This window comes from Hemibagrus wyckioides, linkage group LG05, assembly GCF_019097595.1.
Source record: "Hemibagrus wyckioides isolate EC202008001 linkage group LG05, SWU_Hwy_1.0, whole genome shotgun sequence".
Lineage (NCBI taxonomy): Eukaryota > Metazoa > Chordata > Actinopteri > Siluriformes > Bagridae > Hemibagrus > Hemibagrus wyckioides.
Window position 1 is genome coordinate 16,701,934 of NC_080714.1, and position 18,973 is coordinate 16,720,906.

An 18,973-nucleotide genomic window follows, 5' to 3' on the forward strand; every position below is an offset into this window, starting at 1 on the left:
AAGTTAATGCTGATAGAAAGGTGTCAGAATACATAGTGCATGACAGGTCAGAGCTGTTCTGGCAGCAAAAGGGGGACCAAGACAATATTAGGCAGGTGGTCATAATGTTATGCCTGGTCAGTGTATGTTTGCGTCATTACCTTGTTGAAATATCTTGTGTGGCAACCGGGCTGAGGCAGACACAAAATAGCCCCAAAGCATCAATCATACTTCAAACAACACACACATTTTAAAGTAAGTATCAGGTACTTTACCTGCTATCGCAGAACTCATTGCTCACCACAATTCAAAATTTAACAGTTTAGTTGTCCCATAATATAATGATTGGTATAGGGGAATGGGAAGTATACGAAATGTATGTCGTGTATGTATGTATTTACACTCACAGTCCACTTCAATAGCAACACCTATAACACCTGCTCCTTTATGCAGTTATCCAATCAGCCAGTAATAATGCAGCAATGCATCAAATCATGCAGATTCAGGTCAAGCGCTTCAGTTAATATTCACATCCAGCATCACAATGGGAAAAAAAGTGTGATGTCTGTGACCATGGCGTGATTATTGGTGGCAGGTGGACTGGTTTGAGTATTTGAAAAACTACTGAACAACTGTGAATTTTACACCTAGCTGTCTCTAGAGTTGAAAACAAAAAGTGAGTGACAGTTGTGTGGGGTGGAAAAGTTGTGTTGTTGAAGAGTGGTCAGAGAAAAATGGGAAGATTGGTTTAAGCTGCCAGAAAGGATATAGTAACTCTTATTAAATAATCACTCTTTACAACTGCGCTGAACAAAAGAGCATCTCAGCACCCACAATACAGTGAACCGTGTGGTGGATGAGCTACAACAACAGAAGGACACACCAGGTTCCACTCCGGTCAGCCATGAATGGGAATATGAGGTGATCATGGGCGCAGGCTTACCAAAAGTGGACAGTTGAGTGTATGCCCATGCAGGGGTGATTCTAGGATTTTCATTTAAGGGGGGCTCACACACACACACACACACAGGCCAAAATACCGTGAGAGTGTGTGCTCGAATATGCTCTAGAACCGCTCTCGCGATACGTGACTAAAATACCTTACAGCCTTGAGCATGACAGCCATACAACAAAAAACGGTCAGAAAACACAACAATCTTATTATCCAGATAATAGCCTAACTTTTAATTTTTAATGTTAACACAGTTGATAAAAGTAGGCTAACAAATGTAAAAAAAAGGAGGCCCACTATCTTTGATTATGTCAACCCCTGACATATAGGACCCTTTTGAATATTATTCCATACCCAAGTCGTACTTAAATTAAATAAGCCTAAAGATAGATCTAAATAAAATATAAACTGTTAAAGTGCTAAGACATTACAGTCTGAACGTCATGACTTTCTATTATTCAACTAATGCAGTACTTAAGTTAAAATACAGACATGGCTTAGGTGAACAATGGGCCAAAACAGACTCCATCATTCGACTGTTCTGTCAATTGAAAAAGAAATTCTCAGCACTATAAATACTAGTATGGTAATTGACGTTTTGTTCAAGTCAAGTCACAGAGATACTCTCTTATGATTCCACCCTCAAAGAAATAGGATAGAAAAATCACCAAGAGCATGAAGTAGACAAGATACAAGCACAGATGAGAAAATGAGAGATGAAAGAACAATAAGAGAAGAGAAGAGAGGCAAAAAAAGAAAGAAAGAAAGAAAGAAAGAAAGAAAGAAAGAAAGAAAGAAAGAAAGAATATGCACATACACATACATTTATGCCAGCATAAATGAGGAATGAAATAAGAGGTGCAAGTATAATATAGATTATTGTAAAATGATAATAATAAAAAAGGATCTACACGGCACTGCTTCACACACAAGCTGTAAAAGAGATAATATTGCATGGTAGACCTGTGTGAGAGAGAAAATGTAATAAATTGAATGAACTCCTTTTTAGTAGCAAGACTCTGAAATGATGGGAGGAGTCAGAAAAGAGATTGAATGAAATTTTCTAAAGTTGCATACTATTTGTTTTAATTTGTGTTTATTATTAATATTACATAAAAATGCCCTTGTAAAACATGGTATTTTTGCTTACCCTCTCTGCCTAATTAGCCCCTGATGTTTCAGACTGATGTTTTCAAATCCTAGAAACACCCCTGGTTTGACTAACAGGCTAGGATTGTAAACTTATTGCAGCATTCCAGTGTATTGCATAGATGTATATAACATTTGAGTACTGAACAAGCCAAATATGAGTCTTCCTGATCACACACACACACACACAATTAGCAAAACAGTGTTAGATGCTTATTTCCAAATCTCATGTACTGGTTCTATAATATATTGAGTCATGATTGTAGTGCTTCCTGGTTTGTTATAACAACAACAACAACAACAACAACAACAACAACAACAATAATAATAATAATAATAATAATAATAATAATAATAATAACTAGATTTTTAAAGTTTGTCATGACAAACTTTGATGTTGGCTTGATGAAGCAAGTAGTCACAATGGCTGATGCTTTTTGGAGGTGAGTGGAGAGATTGGGTGCTAATACTTTTGGAGGCAAGTGTATATGTCACCAGGATACACGTCAAGCAGTTCCTCACGTTATGCTGAGCGTTTTGATATGTCACGTGTACGTTGCGGTTATTTTGCATTTCCGCTAATTTTGGGAGTTGGATCGCACGTGAAGCCACGTGACATCACTCAGACACACGTAACACAGTTCCCCACAATGTGAGCATTTTGATATGTCACGTGTATTTTGCGGTAATTTTGCAATTCTGTTTATTTTCGGGGTTCACGTGCACATGACGTCAAATGATGTCACTCGGACACACGTCACGCAGTTCCCCACAATGTGCTGAGCATTTTGATATGTCACGTGTATGTTGGGGTAATTTTGAAATTCCCCCAGGTGAGGTAATAGAGGTGAGGTGAGGTGAGGTGAGGTGAGGTGAGGTGAGTGTGAGTGTATAGATAGATAGATAGATAGATAGATAGATAGATAGATAGAGGTGAGTGTATAGATAGATAGATAGATAGATAGATAGATAGATAGATAGATAGATAGATAGATAGATAGATAGATAGATAGATAGATAGATAGATAGATAGATAGATAGACCACGTCTAGAAAGATCGAGAAAAGTGTGAATTATCAGAGTTAGTAACAGCTACAGAGAGAGAAGAAAGTGAAAACATGTCCTTATTCAGAGTGCTGAATGAGATGAGGCTGGACGGGTCACTATGTGACGCCGTGCTCAGGGTGGGAGAGGTGGACTTCAACGTCCACAAAACCATCCTCTCAGGTTACAGCCAGTATTTCAGGTAAACTAAACTAAACTAAACTAAACTAAACTAAACTAAACCTTTTCATCTTAGAAAATGTTCCCTAATGAGAAAACTGTACAGCAGATGAAGTGAAAGATGAAATGATTTTTATTAAATAAACAGAACTCGGCTAGTCTGATTGAATGGTTTCTGAACGCTGACACTGCTTTCCTCACATTGCTCTGACTGAAATCTGTACTTTTACACGTCGATAAATAAAAAAAACTCTCTGTCGTGAAGTGAAAGAAATATTGAAGTGTTGAAATTAAAGTTTAAATAAAAAACCGGAAGGTTTTTCTTTTCTACTTGCAGAACGGAGTGAAAACTGAGTGGAAAAATTCTCCCGTGTCACTTCATATAAATGGCTCTCAGTAAACATCAGAACTGTTACACGTCTCTCTACCTTTCGTATTTTTAGAGACTTGTTTACAAGATGGGACAGTCTGGATCAGAGAGTGTACAACATCCCTGATGTATCTCCAGATATGATGGAGATTATTATCCACTACATGTACACGCAGCACATTCAAGTCACCGTGGATGAAATTGAGACTCTCTTGGCCACGGCCATTTACCTGGTCGTCGACGATCTCATAAGCAGCTGCTGTGAATTGCTACAGGAGCATCTCAGCCCAGATAACTGCTTAAGGGTCTGGCAGTTTGCTGATGCTCACTCGTGCTGTGAGCTGCGAGATCAGGCCTACATGTACGCGGTGCATCACTTTGAGGATGTCGTTTTCTCACCGTCTGGATCCCTCCTGGACCTGACCGTGGAGAAGCTCAGTGACATCCTGGAGAACGACGAGCTGAACATCAAGGAGGAGAAAATAGCATTCCAAGCTATATATCTGTGGATCAGGTATGATCCCAGTGTCCGAATGCAGCACCTCGTGAACCTGTTGCCGAAGGTGAGTGTCCGTACACTCGACCAGACCATCCTGACCGATCCTCAGTACAAGTTAGAGGAGAACTGAAAGCAGACAGTAAACATGCAGTTAGGGTTCCAGTGATAGGTCTGACTTTAGTTAAGCTGATTTTGTTACTTCAGAAAAAAAACCTTACATTGTAGAAGATTATTTGGTCACGACCTAAGATTTTTGGATGCATAATCTGGATGCATAATTCTCACTTGTCTAAAACAACCAATAGAAAGGCAGCAAATTCAGTGGACAGCTATAAATACATAGTGGTGATGGTAATAAACAAAACATGGTATGATAATAAAAGATGTTCTATGGTAATAAAAAAAAAACATGGCCAGAAAATCCTCCTTATTCTGAAAACCTCTGTTTTTTTAAGTCTGTTTTTGTTGACTCATGATGTAAGCTGACAATGATATCGTTCGAGGATCTTCATCCTATAAACATGTTATCTCTCAGTCAGAGAATTTATTGGGATCTTGTTCAGTTTGACACATAATAATCTCAAACTTTAGTGAAATCACACAGTGTGAAAAAACAGGACATGAATTGGAGTCCATTTCCATATCATCCTACAATAGTCCAAGTCCAATTTTTTTCTTCCACTTTCTAACTGAAATTTCTGACCTTCCATCAGGTGCGGCTGGCTCTGGTGGCTCCGGAATACTTCCTGGAAAATATAAAGAAAAACGAGTATGTGAGCAGTTTGCCAGAGTGTCAGCCCATCATCGCCCATGAAGGCCATGCACTTCTCCAACATGGCCGAGCCCTACAACAGATTCTCGGATCTGTTTACCCGTCCACGGCTTCCGTATTCCACTTTGTTTGCCATCGGCGGCTTTAATGGCGAATCTGCTATGAGCACCATGGAAACCTACGACTCGAAGCTGGACAGCTGGAAGTGCATCTCCAGCACAGAACAGCTAGCTCAAGCGTATCACGGCACAGTGTTCCTGGATGGTTTGGTGTACATCATTGGTGGCCTTGACAGCATGGGGTGCTTCAACACCACGTGCATGTTCAATCCTCTGGAGGGAACATGGAGTGAGGCGGCGCCCATGCACTCATTTCGCAGCTATGTTAGTGTGGCCGTGCTGGACGGATGCATCTATGCCATGGGAGGCTTCGACGGCACCGAGGCGCTTAACACAGCCGAATGTTATGAACCAAGCTCCATCCCATCCATGCACACACACACACACACACACATACATGCTTTCACACTCCCAATAACCATGTTCCTGATCAAACACACACACACTCTGTAACTGATTTATGGAATGAAAATGGTGACATATATGAATCCAAAAACCTACGTAATCTCCTGGGAAGAGTAAGATGCAGCCAAATGACTAGAATGTGAACTGTAAGGGTAATCTCCTAAATTACTTTAGAAATCTTAAAGCTGGACATGTGGAAGTCTATTTAATAAATATGTTGTTAACTAATAAAATGAAAGACACTCTTCAAAAAACAGCATACATGCAGAAGATTTGGACAGGTTAAATATTTATTTAAATGTGCAATTTTGCCTTTTGTAATTAGGCACAGAAACGATTATACATCTTTCCTTTTTTTTGGACTTTTTCAGCAGAACTTTGTGAAAAAGGGGGTATCAATGTTCATTTTTTTCAAACTTTCCATAAATTATTTGTTATGAGATATTTTTAATCACCTTGGGACAACATTTTTATAATACTAGTACTACTACTACTACTACTACTACTAATAATAATAAAAATCATAATAATAATTATATTATTATTAGTCACCTGCGGTTTTGTTTCAACTTAACTGTATGAAACTGATCACTGGACACTTTCGAACATTGTGTATTGCCAAGCTGAGCAATTTAAAAAAAAACATTACAGACCCTGTGTTTTTATTTCATTTTATGTTATTTTTTCCTTTACCGTAGGCTTGGACTGTAAACTCATTGTTTCTAAGTGTGATTTGAAATTGTATGTCACAGAACGTGTCATGTGATTTACAGAGAAAACATTTTTTGTTATGGGAAAATGAAGGGGAAAACATATTCGAAGGACCCTTTAGGTACAGTATCTATAAATTTCACCTGATCAGAAGACTCCTTCTTCTTCTTTTGGCTTTTCCCTTCAGGGGTTGCCACAGCGAATCATCTCTCTCCACCTATCCCTATCTTCTGCATCCTCAACACTTGCACCCACTAGCTTCATATCCTCATTTATTACATCCATATACCTCCTCTTTGGCCTTCCTCTTTGCCTCCTGCCTGGCAGCTCCATGTCCAACATTCTCCTACCAATATACTCACTCTCCCTCCTCTGAACATGTCCAAACCATCTTAATCTGGCCTCCCTAACTTTGTCCCCCAAACGTCCAACATGAGCTGTCCCTCTGATGTACTCGTTCCTAATCCTGTCCAACCTTGTCACTCCCAAAGAGAACCTCAACATCTTCAGCTCTGCTACCTCCAGCTCTGACTCCTGTCTCTTCCACAGTGACACTGTCTCTAAACCAAACAGCATGGCCGGTCTCACCACTGTCTTGTACACCTTCCCCTTGATTCTAGCTGATATTTTTCTATCACCTGATCAGAAGACTATAGTCTATTTTACATTTGTGAAAAAAATGCCGTTTTGTAGGGAATAATTTAAATTTTAGTGAATCGAATTAAACTAACGATTCAGATATTAATGAACTCAAATTGTATATTGTACAAGGCAGAGCTTCAATCAATACAGTTATGCAACCTCTTGTTAAGAGCAGAGTTCAGCTGAACACAGATTCATAAGCAGGGGCGATTGTATGATTTTTATTTAAGGGGGGCTCAGTCCCCAATGAGGGTATAATATTAAAAAGATAAAAATAATTTGTGTACAGTTTATGGAGAATCGTAGAATAGGGGGGCTGAGTAGAAATGTTGGCCTAGCGATGCCCATGTGCCCATGGTAGTTTCAGATTATTTTTCATTTTCTTGAAGGATGCCAATATTTCTGGAGTTAACTGTACCTTTATAGCGGTGAGCCTGGGGCAAGTGACAAACCCCAATTCTTGTGGGACGTAACTGCACTTAACTGGTGTGTTGAAGTACTTCATGGAAACACTGGGGGCTCAGAATATGAGCTGCATCCAAAACGTATTTTTCATATACACTATACAGTACAGTGTCGTCCATCCATCTCCACCGCGCTTTAGTTCGGCGGGCACGCGCACGCCGCTACGCGCTTTTGTTGGTGGGCGGGGTCGAGCGAGAGACTTCTGCTGCTGCATTTGAGCGTTCACGTACACGCGCGCGCGGCTCACGGGGATGCGACCACGAATTTAACACCACTGTTACTGCACTGAAATTAAACCAAGACGCAGTTTGTCGAAGCCGACGAAAAGGTTAGCCAGACTCATTTCTTAATCATTTTTGGACATGAAAACGAAGTGTTTTCATCAGTATGGCGGTGTATCGGTTCTGTAGTGTTCATCTCTATAATGTTGCTTTATCCCGGGAAGAGAGGGCTCAAGCTAACAGGCTAACCAATATGGATGCTATGGAGCGCGCTGCTAGCCAGTGCACTGTGTTCATATGATGCGGTGACTAGCAAGATGGAGATTAGCGACTCTGAATCTCATCGTTGTAGTAATCCGTCATAAAACGTCGAATTGAAGTCTGTTCTTATAAACCGGGACAATGCTCGGGAATATTTATATATTATTTTGTCCACATTAACGGGTTGTGATTTCAAACCAGCGGCGATCACTCGTCCGTGTCTAATGAATGGTGAGGCCGTTTTCTCGTGTTTCCTCCTCCTTTTCCATGCAGGAAAGCATCAGTAGCTGAATAAAGGCGTAATTTTAAGCCTAAACTGCGCCTTGGCGTGTAGCTAAACTATTTTCTGGCTCTGATTCGACCTGAAACAGTACATCCGTGATCCGAAATGGTACAGCCAAGCTTTACTAGTTTTCTCAGCATGCATCTGTGCCGTAGGGAATTGTCGTGTACGTATAATTATATACTGTGACTTACTTTGTGTTGCATATGGGAGAAATGTTCCAACAATCCTGTTTTATTTTACAGACATATATATATATATATATATATATATATATATATATATATATATATATATATATATATATATATTATGTATGTATGTATGTATGTATGTCTTGAGTATGTTGAATGTATGTTCATGTCTCCTTCCTGACCTGTATATCTGGGAGCTGATCTCTTCTCCACACATTCTTATCTTAAACGTTTATCTCACTAAAAAGCACAGATTATGGGAACATTTGCACATGTTCATAATTTCTCTCATGTTAGTGTCTTGGATGCAGTAGAAATCACGACACCTTTTAAATTCTTAATTCTAGAGGCTTCCTTTCCAGGCTTGTGCACCATCACGATCATGCATTGTTTTCACTGGTCAGAGGCTTGCAGTGCGGAGTAAAACAGCTGAAATAGGAGTGTCAGCGGAAGGGTGCACAGCAAACAGGCACCAGATCCTCTTGTGCTAGTTGGACTTAAGCCACAAGCCATGCCGAACATGTAACTATTACTGCACATGGCATAATTTGCAGAAATGTATTGCTGAGGAATGAACTGAAGAAACCCATAGACCGTTTGATGAAACCTTTTTTCCTATGAAAATGATTTGGGGATATTTTTATTTTTTATGTATTCCTCTTTAGCTTTGGACTGGTGCTACAAGGCTCATGACCACCAATTAACATGATGTAAAATGTAGTCTAGAACCAGGACACTCGCTGCAAACCGTAATCTCATAGACATGTTGGCCTCGTTTCACCTACATACAAAAGTATGTTACATACTGAAAAACTTTAGTGCCATAATCTTCCACTACTGTACTTTACTTCCAGTATCGGTCTGTGCAGGGTTTATGGTGGTGTTTAGATGTTTAGCAGTCTCAAAAAAGGCACCTTAACCTGTGAAGTTCATGTAGGGGTACAGTGATATGTAATGAAAGGCTAAATTAACTGAGCAGCTGATGAGAACAGGGCGAATCAGCAGATGAATCATGGGGAATTCTTTGTAATAGGGGCTAGTGATGTCATGTTATTGGATGGTCATCATTAGGATTTTTCTTATTCACACTGGGAACTCTCTAAGGCACATAGGACATGAAACAATCTATTAATTTCAACAGTTTATCCATATAATTATTTCTTTGATTAAACCATGATCGTCACAGAGCCCACTTAACTTGATTGTAATCATTTTTGTCGGACTGCAAAGTAAATTCAAGCCTTTAGTAGATTAGGCACTTTATTTTTGTGACTATCTGACAGATACTTATAGGTGAGTGGCTTGGAGCAAAACAGTAGGTGGCTGTATGCTCCTAAAACATGAATTTGCTGCTAATAGTAAAGTAAGGTAGTAATAAAGCTAAATTAAAATGAAGGCTGCACTGTTGCTGATCTGAAACCTACTACTACTACTACTGCTACTACTACTATGTGCTATAAAACATGGTAACACTGTTGTGAATGCTGGCTAGGAGAAAAAATGTCTACAGACAATGCTAGCTGAGTTAAAATTACAGCTCATACCCAGTGAGTTGTTTATGATGATCAGCCACTATCGGTCATTGATAAAGAGGGACTCTTACTCGAAACAGAACCTACTACCCTAGTCAGCCAAATGTAACTAATGTAGCTAGCTAATGCACTTTTTGGCTAATTTTAACAAGCTTAAGATTGTGAGCATGGACTTGGTGCCCAGTAAAATCCACCATGATGTGATGTCCCTGATTGAGTAGGTAGCTCATTTCTATATCAGTGCTTATACCATGCAGTACCATGACCAGCTGATCAAAAAAACTGAACAGTAGAGCACTGAATATTCTGATAGACAGGTGATGAAAATATACGATTTTATCATGACAAGAGAAGGACCTTCTGCCGTAGTTTAATGCAGTATTGATCAATCCTCCATTTAAACCTCTAATTAATGTAAGTGGCTTTAGTGTTTAAATCTCGGACTGATGTGCACTATATTGAAGCTGCAAGCTGTGGCTTCTTCTCTGGAAATGTTGATTACAAAATACATTTTGGAGCATTTAAAAAACAAAATGGAGATTTGTTCCAGATTTAGCAGCCTAGAGTTCTGTTTGTTGAGATTGGCTCATGTAAGCAAGAAGTCTCAGAAATGCCAGCTGGAGGAAATTATTCCACTGTGGTGATTTTTATTACGAAAAGCAAAGCTGAAAGTTTTCATCTGTATCTGTGGTAGGGCTGGTTTTTGCATTTATTTCAGTGGAACCCTCAGTAATAGTTGTCTTTGTCTCTGTTTGAGAGAAAGAGGACAGCAATGATTGTCAGTGGGGTCTGTGTTATCACATTGCTGTTGATTTGCAACATTGCGGCTTTGTGCTGATCAGGGAGACTTTAGCTGGCCGCATCGTGTGGATGGGATTGGAGTGATAAGCACACTTATCAGTGTATAATAAAACTTATGTGTCTTGGAGTTGTCTGTGATGTGTTATGTGATGCACATGAAACTCTGAATATTTTCTAGTGAGCTGCTTCTTAAAAGATATCGATTGAAGAAAATGACAATGATTGGCAGATATGATGCTGCAGGATACAGTGAAAATTAAGGCATCATTATATATATATAGGAAAACAGATATATTCTTTTTACTACAGTTTAGGCACTATTGAGAGACTTCCAATAAATCAATAAATCTTTGTCTTTAAGATCTATACAACTGCTTGCACTCAGAATCTAAAGGAGAAATTATTGCTTTATTAAAGGGAGGTGAGCATGGAGGGTGAAGCTGTTACTGTAATAATACTGTACAGCCAGTAGAAAAATTACATCATTATATTATATAATTATATCATTGTTCTTAGTATCAACTGCATCAGAGTGATCCAGATTTTCTCTATTTATATTATCCAGTATAACTTGCTTTTAAACCAACATCCCTTATTTTACTTATACCCAGTTCTGTATAATATAGAGATTGCTGCCATGAAATTATAACAATCATGTGACTTTGAATTGATATTTAGCTAAAGAATACAATTCAAAACATTTATTCAGAGCCTTTCCCCCATATCTAGTGACACAAAGGTCATTTATTCACCTTAGGAAGTGATTGTTTAGGCTAAATGAGTACAGTATTTTCACCATGCATGGGATGACATGAGGTCTTGCACATTTAAATGTGATTTTGTTTTGCTTTGAGGACATTAATATTACAAACAGCGGTAAAGTATTTGCGCTGTGGCATTTAACAGCTCACTTCCAGCATTACCGTTATCGTTGTGGAATGTTGACTATATTTTACAAATTTAAGACCATATTTTGGGTTTCAATGGAAACCTGAGATCAAGTTTTTCCAGTCTCAATGCCAGCAGAGAGCTCCTCTTTTACGTCTTATTAATATAAATTCAATTAAAATATATACTTGATTGACTGAATTTAATATTGTACAGTATGTATACACTATGATGTAAAAACGTTTAGTAGTTATATCCATGTACAGTGATAAGTATTTAATTTGTATGACAGGTGTACAATGTTTGTCGTCTAAATAGAGGTTTAAAATAAACCTAGAATATCATCATTAACTGTTAAACTGCTGGAGGGTGTAATTAACAGTACTAACACTGCAGTGCTCTTCGTAGTCTGTGATGTAAATCAGATCATTCCTTTGCTTCTCAAACAAGGCAGTTAGTGTAGCTGGAATGCCCGTTGTGTACCGCTTTGTTTAGAAGAGGAAGAAAAAAGAAAATCATTGAATGAATAATAACGAAAATGTAGCATTTACAAAATTCGCAAAAAATTTTCTTGCAACAACAACAGTGGGTTCTATGAATGGCTCTCAGGTTGGTCATAACACAAATTGAATTTTAAGCTTCCTGCCTGAATATAGTTTTAGTATCATGGTACGGTTTAATACAGTTACATCTAAAGCAACCCATCACCCTGCTGGAGTCCATAATCCGGATTAATGCTGTGCTTGTTTAGGGGAGCGCATCATCATCATCATCATCATCATCATCATCATCATCATCATCATCATCATCATCATCATCATCACCACAGATTAGTTTTCATACAGATGAATTCCTTCCTAACTGTGGTCCAGTTATAGAGTTTGATCTGTTGATTTGCAGGAATAAGTATATCCCATTGTTGCATTTATAATGTTGATTTACCATAATTTATTAAATAATGTTACGTTATTTTGACCTGTTAGTGGGAGGCCCTTGCTTTAGTTTTTAAAATTGCACCATGTTATTAATATGTTTTGTTTCAGACCTCTAGAAGTTCGGCTTTGTACAGCCTTGTGTCTGGATACAAAGTGAAATGTTTATTGAAATGTGAACTGATGTAAACATGCCAGAAATTACTATTAAAGAGTCTTGTCCTGTATCACTTGCCCACTGTAAGATTATTAATGAAACAAGCCTGTCCCGTTCTCAAAAGAAAAAAATAACCATTTTAAATGTACACACTCTTACACATTTTTTTGCTTGCTTTGGGGTTAATTTTATATGTGGTTGAATATACTATGACTGAGGTAACGCTGCTAATCGCTCTCCTTCTGTTAAAGTGTGAAGTGTCTGAACTGAGCTGGGCTTATTGGAAATCTGTTCTATGTGCAGTTATTAAACAGCTTTGTCTTTTTTGTTTTGCAGATTGTTACGAACGTGAATTGCCATGACTGAGCAGCAGAGGCAGCGCACCCTCTCCACCTCTGGAGAATCCCTCTATCATGTGCTGGGTGTTGACAAACTGGCCACTACTGATGACATCAAGAAGTCTTACAGGTGAGTGTGAAATGTCAGTAAGAGATCTTAAACTGTTCTTGAGAGTATTGATTCATTATTCACACCCATACTGATAACTGATAACAAGCTGATAGTCATTGTCAAGCTGACTTAATAACACTTGTTCACGAAACGAAATACATTTCAATTTCAATTCGATACCAATTTCAAGCCAGCTTTACACTCCAGCTGACCACCACAGACAGCAGTTTATAATACAGCAGTTGTAATGGTAATAATCGTCAACCTCTTCCACAAAGGAAACTGGCCCTGAAGTACCACCCCGACAAGAACCCAGACAATCCCGAGGCTGCGGACAAGTTTAAAGAGATCAACAATGCCCATGCCATCCTGAACGACCCTACCAAGCGCAACATTTATGACAAGTACGGCTCCCTGGGGCTCTACGTAGCCGAGCAGTTTGGAGAGGAGAACGTCAACACTTACTTTGTCCTGTCCAGCTGGTGGGCCAAGGTCAGACTTTGCATAAGAAATGTCAGAAATTTTATTTAGTCTTCAGTTTTACATATTGTCTTCTCAGAAAGCATTGGAATGGCAAGGCCAGGTCTTTTGTTTTTGCTATCTACTGAAGACGTTTGTATTTGAGATCAGAAGATGAAATTGTATCAGAATTCAGCTTTCATTTCCTGATATTGACCATACAGTGTATTATTTGCTTATTTATGTTTGTGTATATAAGAATATTTATTTCTCGTCAACAAGACAGGATGTTTAGGGAGCTTTTTGTTTAGCACTTGTATTATTATTAAGTTACGTATAATAAATAGATAAATACTATAATAAGTACTTAAAATATCATCTGCTTATGGATGGCTCTCTTTCTTCTTTCTGTAATAATCCTCTGATCCTTTATGGTGTGTTCTGTCTCCCTCTGCAGGCGCTCTTTGTGTTCTGCGGCTTGGCTACAGGCTGCTACTTCTGCTGCTGTCTGTGTTGTTGCTGTAACTGCTGCTGTGGAAAGTGTAAACCACGGCCACCCGAGGGCCAGGATCAGGAGTTCTACATCTCTCCTGAAGACCTGGAGGCCCAGCTGCAGTCTGACGAGAGAGGTTAGGCGCTATACTGTAACTTGTGCTGCAGACAAGTTGCGGTTTTGTAGTCTGTTTAAAATCTTTTATGTAATTGCTCACAGTGTTAATTTAACAGGGTGGTAGTGTCTGTAATAAAATGTCTTCTTTATGTTAATACTCTTGCATCTGAACAGATCTAGGCTAAATGAACACAGCATGAGTGAGTTTCTGCCAAGTTTCTTTCCTACGAACTTTGATGTTTGCATCACAAATGGTGAAATGATCAGAGAAAACTATAATGATGTTGTGTGATGTGGTGTTTTATACCAGCTGTAGATAACATTGTAATGAACAATTTAATCATTCTATAGGACTTTGCTCTTGAAGTGACTATGGGAACAGTATGCAGGTGACTTTGACCAAGTGAACAAAATTTTAAGACTTTCAGAACATTCGTCATCCCCATACTTTAAAGAAAATCTGGTGTGAATTTCAACACTGGTTAAATAAAATACTATTTGTGATATAATACAAATGATTGGGGAAAAAAGGTTTAGAAATGCCAAGTGGTACAAATTAACGTGACCGTGTTTTCTCCCCCCATTCCTGTCTTTCACCATACACGTGGGTATCTATTATGATCCCTTACCTAGTCATGTGTTTTAGGGCAATCACACAATGTTTTCTACAAGCACTTAGTCAGGTGTTTTTTCCATTCAGTACCTCTTGTCAGTGATGATTGTGCAGATTGTTTTTTGAACCTGGGTTCATTTTTATGGTTATACTTGGAAGTAACAAATATACAGACAAGTGACAAATTAAAGGAAAAAAAGACTGGTACGGTTTGTCCACTTGTCCCCCATAGAGTGAAGAGTCACTGCAAATTACTAAAAAGTGTTTTTGTGGCTAATCAGATATATTCTGTCATAAACTGATGAGACTGGTCAATTTCAGGATGACATCGCCCACATCTACAGGCTATGAGGAGTCACTGAATGGTTTGATGAGTATAACGATGTAAATCATTTTTTCTCACCTTCACAGTCACCAGATCTCAAATCAATTGAATATCTATGCAATATTTTGGAGCAGTGTGTTAGACAACACTCTCCTTCACCACATCACCATCAACAAAGCACCAACAGAGGGAATATCTTTTTATCTTTTATCTTTATAACATGTTTGTTATTCCTTTAATTTGTCACCCACCTGTACATTTACCTCATTTGAATGCACATGGATGGAAGTACAATAGCTTTTTTTGTAAAGTCTCTTGAATAGTGCCAATAGTACAGTATGTGAAGCAATTCAGTATTCTTTTAACTTTTTATCAATAGTAATTTTTAATATGACCAAAATCTAACAGCAGGGTTGATGAAGTAACACACACAAATCACAGTTTTTTTCCCTAGTTTTTCATCTGCCAGTTTCCACCCATCAGTCAGCTCTCCTTTATCATATACAACAGCAACTAAATTTGGAGGGCTTGCATGTGCTTCCTCTGAGACACATGAAGCCAGCCAACCACAAGCCAGCTCATGCTGCGTCATGGGGTGGAAATACACCCTTTGAGGAGACCTATCCTATCCACCCTCTTCTGCATACATGAGCTCACACACGGCCACGATTGGCTAGTGTCGCTGTGATTGATAAGGGAGAGAGCGTGCCATACTTCCCACTCAGAGAGCATGAGTATTTTTTTGCTCTCTTGGATTCCCGTCCATCGATGGCTGTGGCATCATCCGGATTGAAACTCATGATCTCTGGACAATAGGGCAAATGCTTTTCTATTGCTCTCGAGAGCCCCGATTCACAAATCTTTGCTATTCTTTGCTATATGTTCTCTTTGTGGTTAAACAGAGGCTGGTGGAGGTGAGCCCATTGTCCTGCAACCGTCAGCCACAGAGACCACCCAGCTAACATCTGACGGCCACCACACCACCTACCGGACCGACACCGGCTTCAACTAATACGTCTCTCTCTCCAGCTGCCATTCTTCTCCCACCCTGAGTCTGAGGAATGAGCAGAGGGGCAACTCCAACAACTTTAAAAGAAAAAGCCACCATTGGCAGGGAGAAAAGCCAGTGAGAGTGGAACACAAGCTGAACTCTTTCAGGCATTCCCACCCGTTTCTCATATCCACCACCATCACCATTCTTCCAGAGTGGCATACATTCACCTCAGTGTAGCTTGAAAATAAGGAGTTTAATGGAAAAAAAAGAAAAAAAAAAAAGAACACAAGATATTTTCTCTCTTGTTGTACTCCGTCTTTTTGGCCTTTGACTTCCAGACTTGCCTTTCCATCAGCCTCTTCTCAAGCCAGATTTGTTCGCTGTCCTGTAGCATGCACTGTTCCTCAATCAGTAGTTGAGGTTAAACCCAGTAAGTCTGTTTATGTGCATTGATTTTCTCACATTCAGGAGCTTATGATGGACGTTCTTGTTGAAATGATGTACTTGCATGTGTCTGTAAGAAAAGCCACATTATAAGGATTTTTCCATTGTTTTTATTTCCCCCAGCATTGCATGCTTTCATTCTTCCTATTGCACTCCTGGGGGGACAGAAATCGGACACACCCTAGTTTTTAAATCAATAGTTTTAAGCCCTGGTATATAATATACTGTCCACTCTATGTTAACTGTTGTCTTATGTCTGAATCTAAACACTAAATGCAATTCTAGTCTTTAGCATCACTGTTTTCCCCATCAGTCATTTGAGTTTAATAGAGAAAAGTGATGCAGAAGATGCTGGCAAACATAATGTTTCCAAAATCTATTTTCTTAATATTTATTTATTCCATCTGAATTTTAAAATAGTGTGTTGTGTTCAAAAGGATGAGCCAAAAAAATAAGTATGTATCAGTTGCTAATCAGAAGTCGTGCAGTGTGGTGTAGAGCTGTGTGTAGCAGCCAGATCAGGCTACTGGGACCTTGTCTTTGTAGCATGTTCTGATTCTTTGCAACAGTCCTATTAGTTAGCTTTGCCTTGGTAATGTCCCTGTATTCACATTTTAAGGGATTTAAACATATTTTGAAACACATTCTGTTCCATCATATCAAACTATACAACCCCGGCGTGTGTGTGAGGAGGAAAGAAAAAAAAATGTTTTTATATAGATATACAATATACACACCCTGTGTGTATGTACAGTATATGTATATTTTGTGCATTTTTACTTTGTAATCCTAGGCTTGTATTTATTCCAGTGTGTTATTGCTCATGGTGATGTGTGATAAGGGTTTATTAGAGTGCATCTCCCCTCCGCGTTTGGCGCCAAGAGATCATGGTGATTGTGAATGAATTACCTGTGCTAGATGGAAGTTGTTTATTCAGCAAGAAAAAAAAGTGTCTTTCACTACAACATGTTCTTTAGATTTAATAGGATAAGGATTTAATGTTAGCGGTGTAATGAAAATTTCAGTAACTAATTGTGTACAATGACATCAGGCATCCATCTGAACACCATTACACTCTCTCCCTCTCTTTGCGATTACTGTTTTAAAGCACCATGTTTTGATGCGTTTTGATTTTATCATCATGCTATTGTGTTATAACTCCTTTTTTTTTTGTACGCCAGTTGCAGTGAGATGTCCGTCAGCAGTGATGGACAGTATTTCGCCCCTGCACATTTTATTATGTAGTAAATTAAAGTAAAAGCAAAATGTTTATACCATTTGTGCTCTGAGCCAAGGTGTGACATTCCTCCATATTACTAATTAATGTAATGTTGTTGTTTTTTTTTTTAAATATTTGTTTTATTTTCTTAGCACATGTACAGGTCGATTAAAAATGTTAACACACACAACACTAACCCAAAATTTCTTATACGTAACATTTCATGTTTACTCCAAAATACAAAAAAACTATACAGAAAAAAAGCCCCTGGTATCCAGTGAGTGTTAACATTATTTTGAATCATCCTGCGATAGATAAGATTTGTAGGTATTGTTCTGTTTACATTTCGTTCTGTGTAAAGCTCCTATCTGGATTTTCTTGGTTGCAGTCAAGTTGAACACAGACGTTTGAAGTTGCCATACATGTGACCAGTCATACCAATGCCAAGCTGCGTATCATTTTTACATCGTATTCATACATTTTTACACCCTTATCACCTGCCAAACATGCAACCTACATTCAGCGGGTTATGTTGTGCTACGTTTTGTGGCTTATGTTGCACTGCACTAACCACATCACCAGCCTTGTTCAATCTTCTCTTATCTTCTTTGGCTTGTAAAGGCTAGAAACCATTTCACAGTTGTATACACTGAGCTTCTGACCACAGTTCTCTGCAGATGGATATTCTGTGTCTCTGACACTTTTCCCCGCTTGTGTGTCCCTGCTCTTGATGGCTTTTGATGGTTCTTTGCATCTGTGGTCATTCCTTGTGCATTTCCCTCCACCTCCACGTAATTACACTGGTTTGCCCGTCATGGGTTCTACATTAAAAATGTTGAAAAATGCAAAGTTGAAGTTAAATGCAATGGAATAACATGGGCGGGACAGAGTTCCTTAAAATGTGTGTAATTATTGTGAAATGGTAATACGTTGTTTTTCAAATTTTATTTATGACCTTATTTTGTCATGTTTTTAAAGACTGTCCTTGTTTCAGAAGGTATGTTATTTGGATGTGGCTGTGAAACTATGCTACTCCTAGTTAAATGGTCAAGGTCTCATGTACATACACAGAATAATGGAGTATAACTATAGACCTTTTATGTTGTAGCATGGTTATTGTCTGTCCAAAAGAAAACATACATTTATCTGATTTGCTGGTGTAAAAAATAAATGTTTATGAACATTTCATATGTTTCTCTTCTGATTAAATGGCATTTTAATCTACTAAAGTACACTTGAGAAAATGCATTAGGTCAGCGGTTTGTCTTTTCAATGGCTATTACTTTGATTTAATTGATACTAC

At 38.6% G+C, this 18,973-nt stretch overlaps 1 protein-coding gene and 1 pseudogene across 1 annotated transcript; both read left to right on the top strand.

Annotated features, from left to right (window-relative positions):
• The first annotated feature begins 2,819 nt into the window (after positions 1–2,819).
• LOC131353312 (kelch-like protein 10) lies at positions 2,820–6,180 on the top strand (annotated as a pseudogene).
• Positions 6,181–7,459: 1,279 nt separating this feature from the next.
• Positions 7,460–18,856, top strand: dnajc5aa (DnaJ (Hsp40) homolog, subfamily C, member 5aa). Its single transcript, XM_058389173.1, has 5 exons — positions 7,460–7,615; positions 12,893–13,024; positions 13,285–13,498; positions 13,923–14,094; positions 15,916–18,856. Exons 2-5 carry the CDS (start codon positions 12,915–12,917, stop codon positions 16,023–16,025), a joined length of 606 nt encoding a protein of 201 aa, XP_058245156.1. The 5' UTR covers positions 7,460–7,615; positions 12,893–12,914; the 3' UTR covers positions 16,026–18,856.
• The last annotated feature ends 117 nt before the right edge of the window (positions 18,857–18,973 follow it).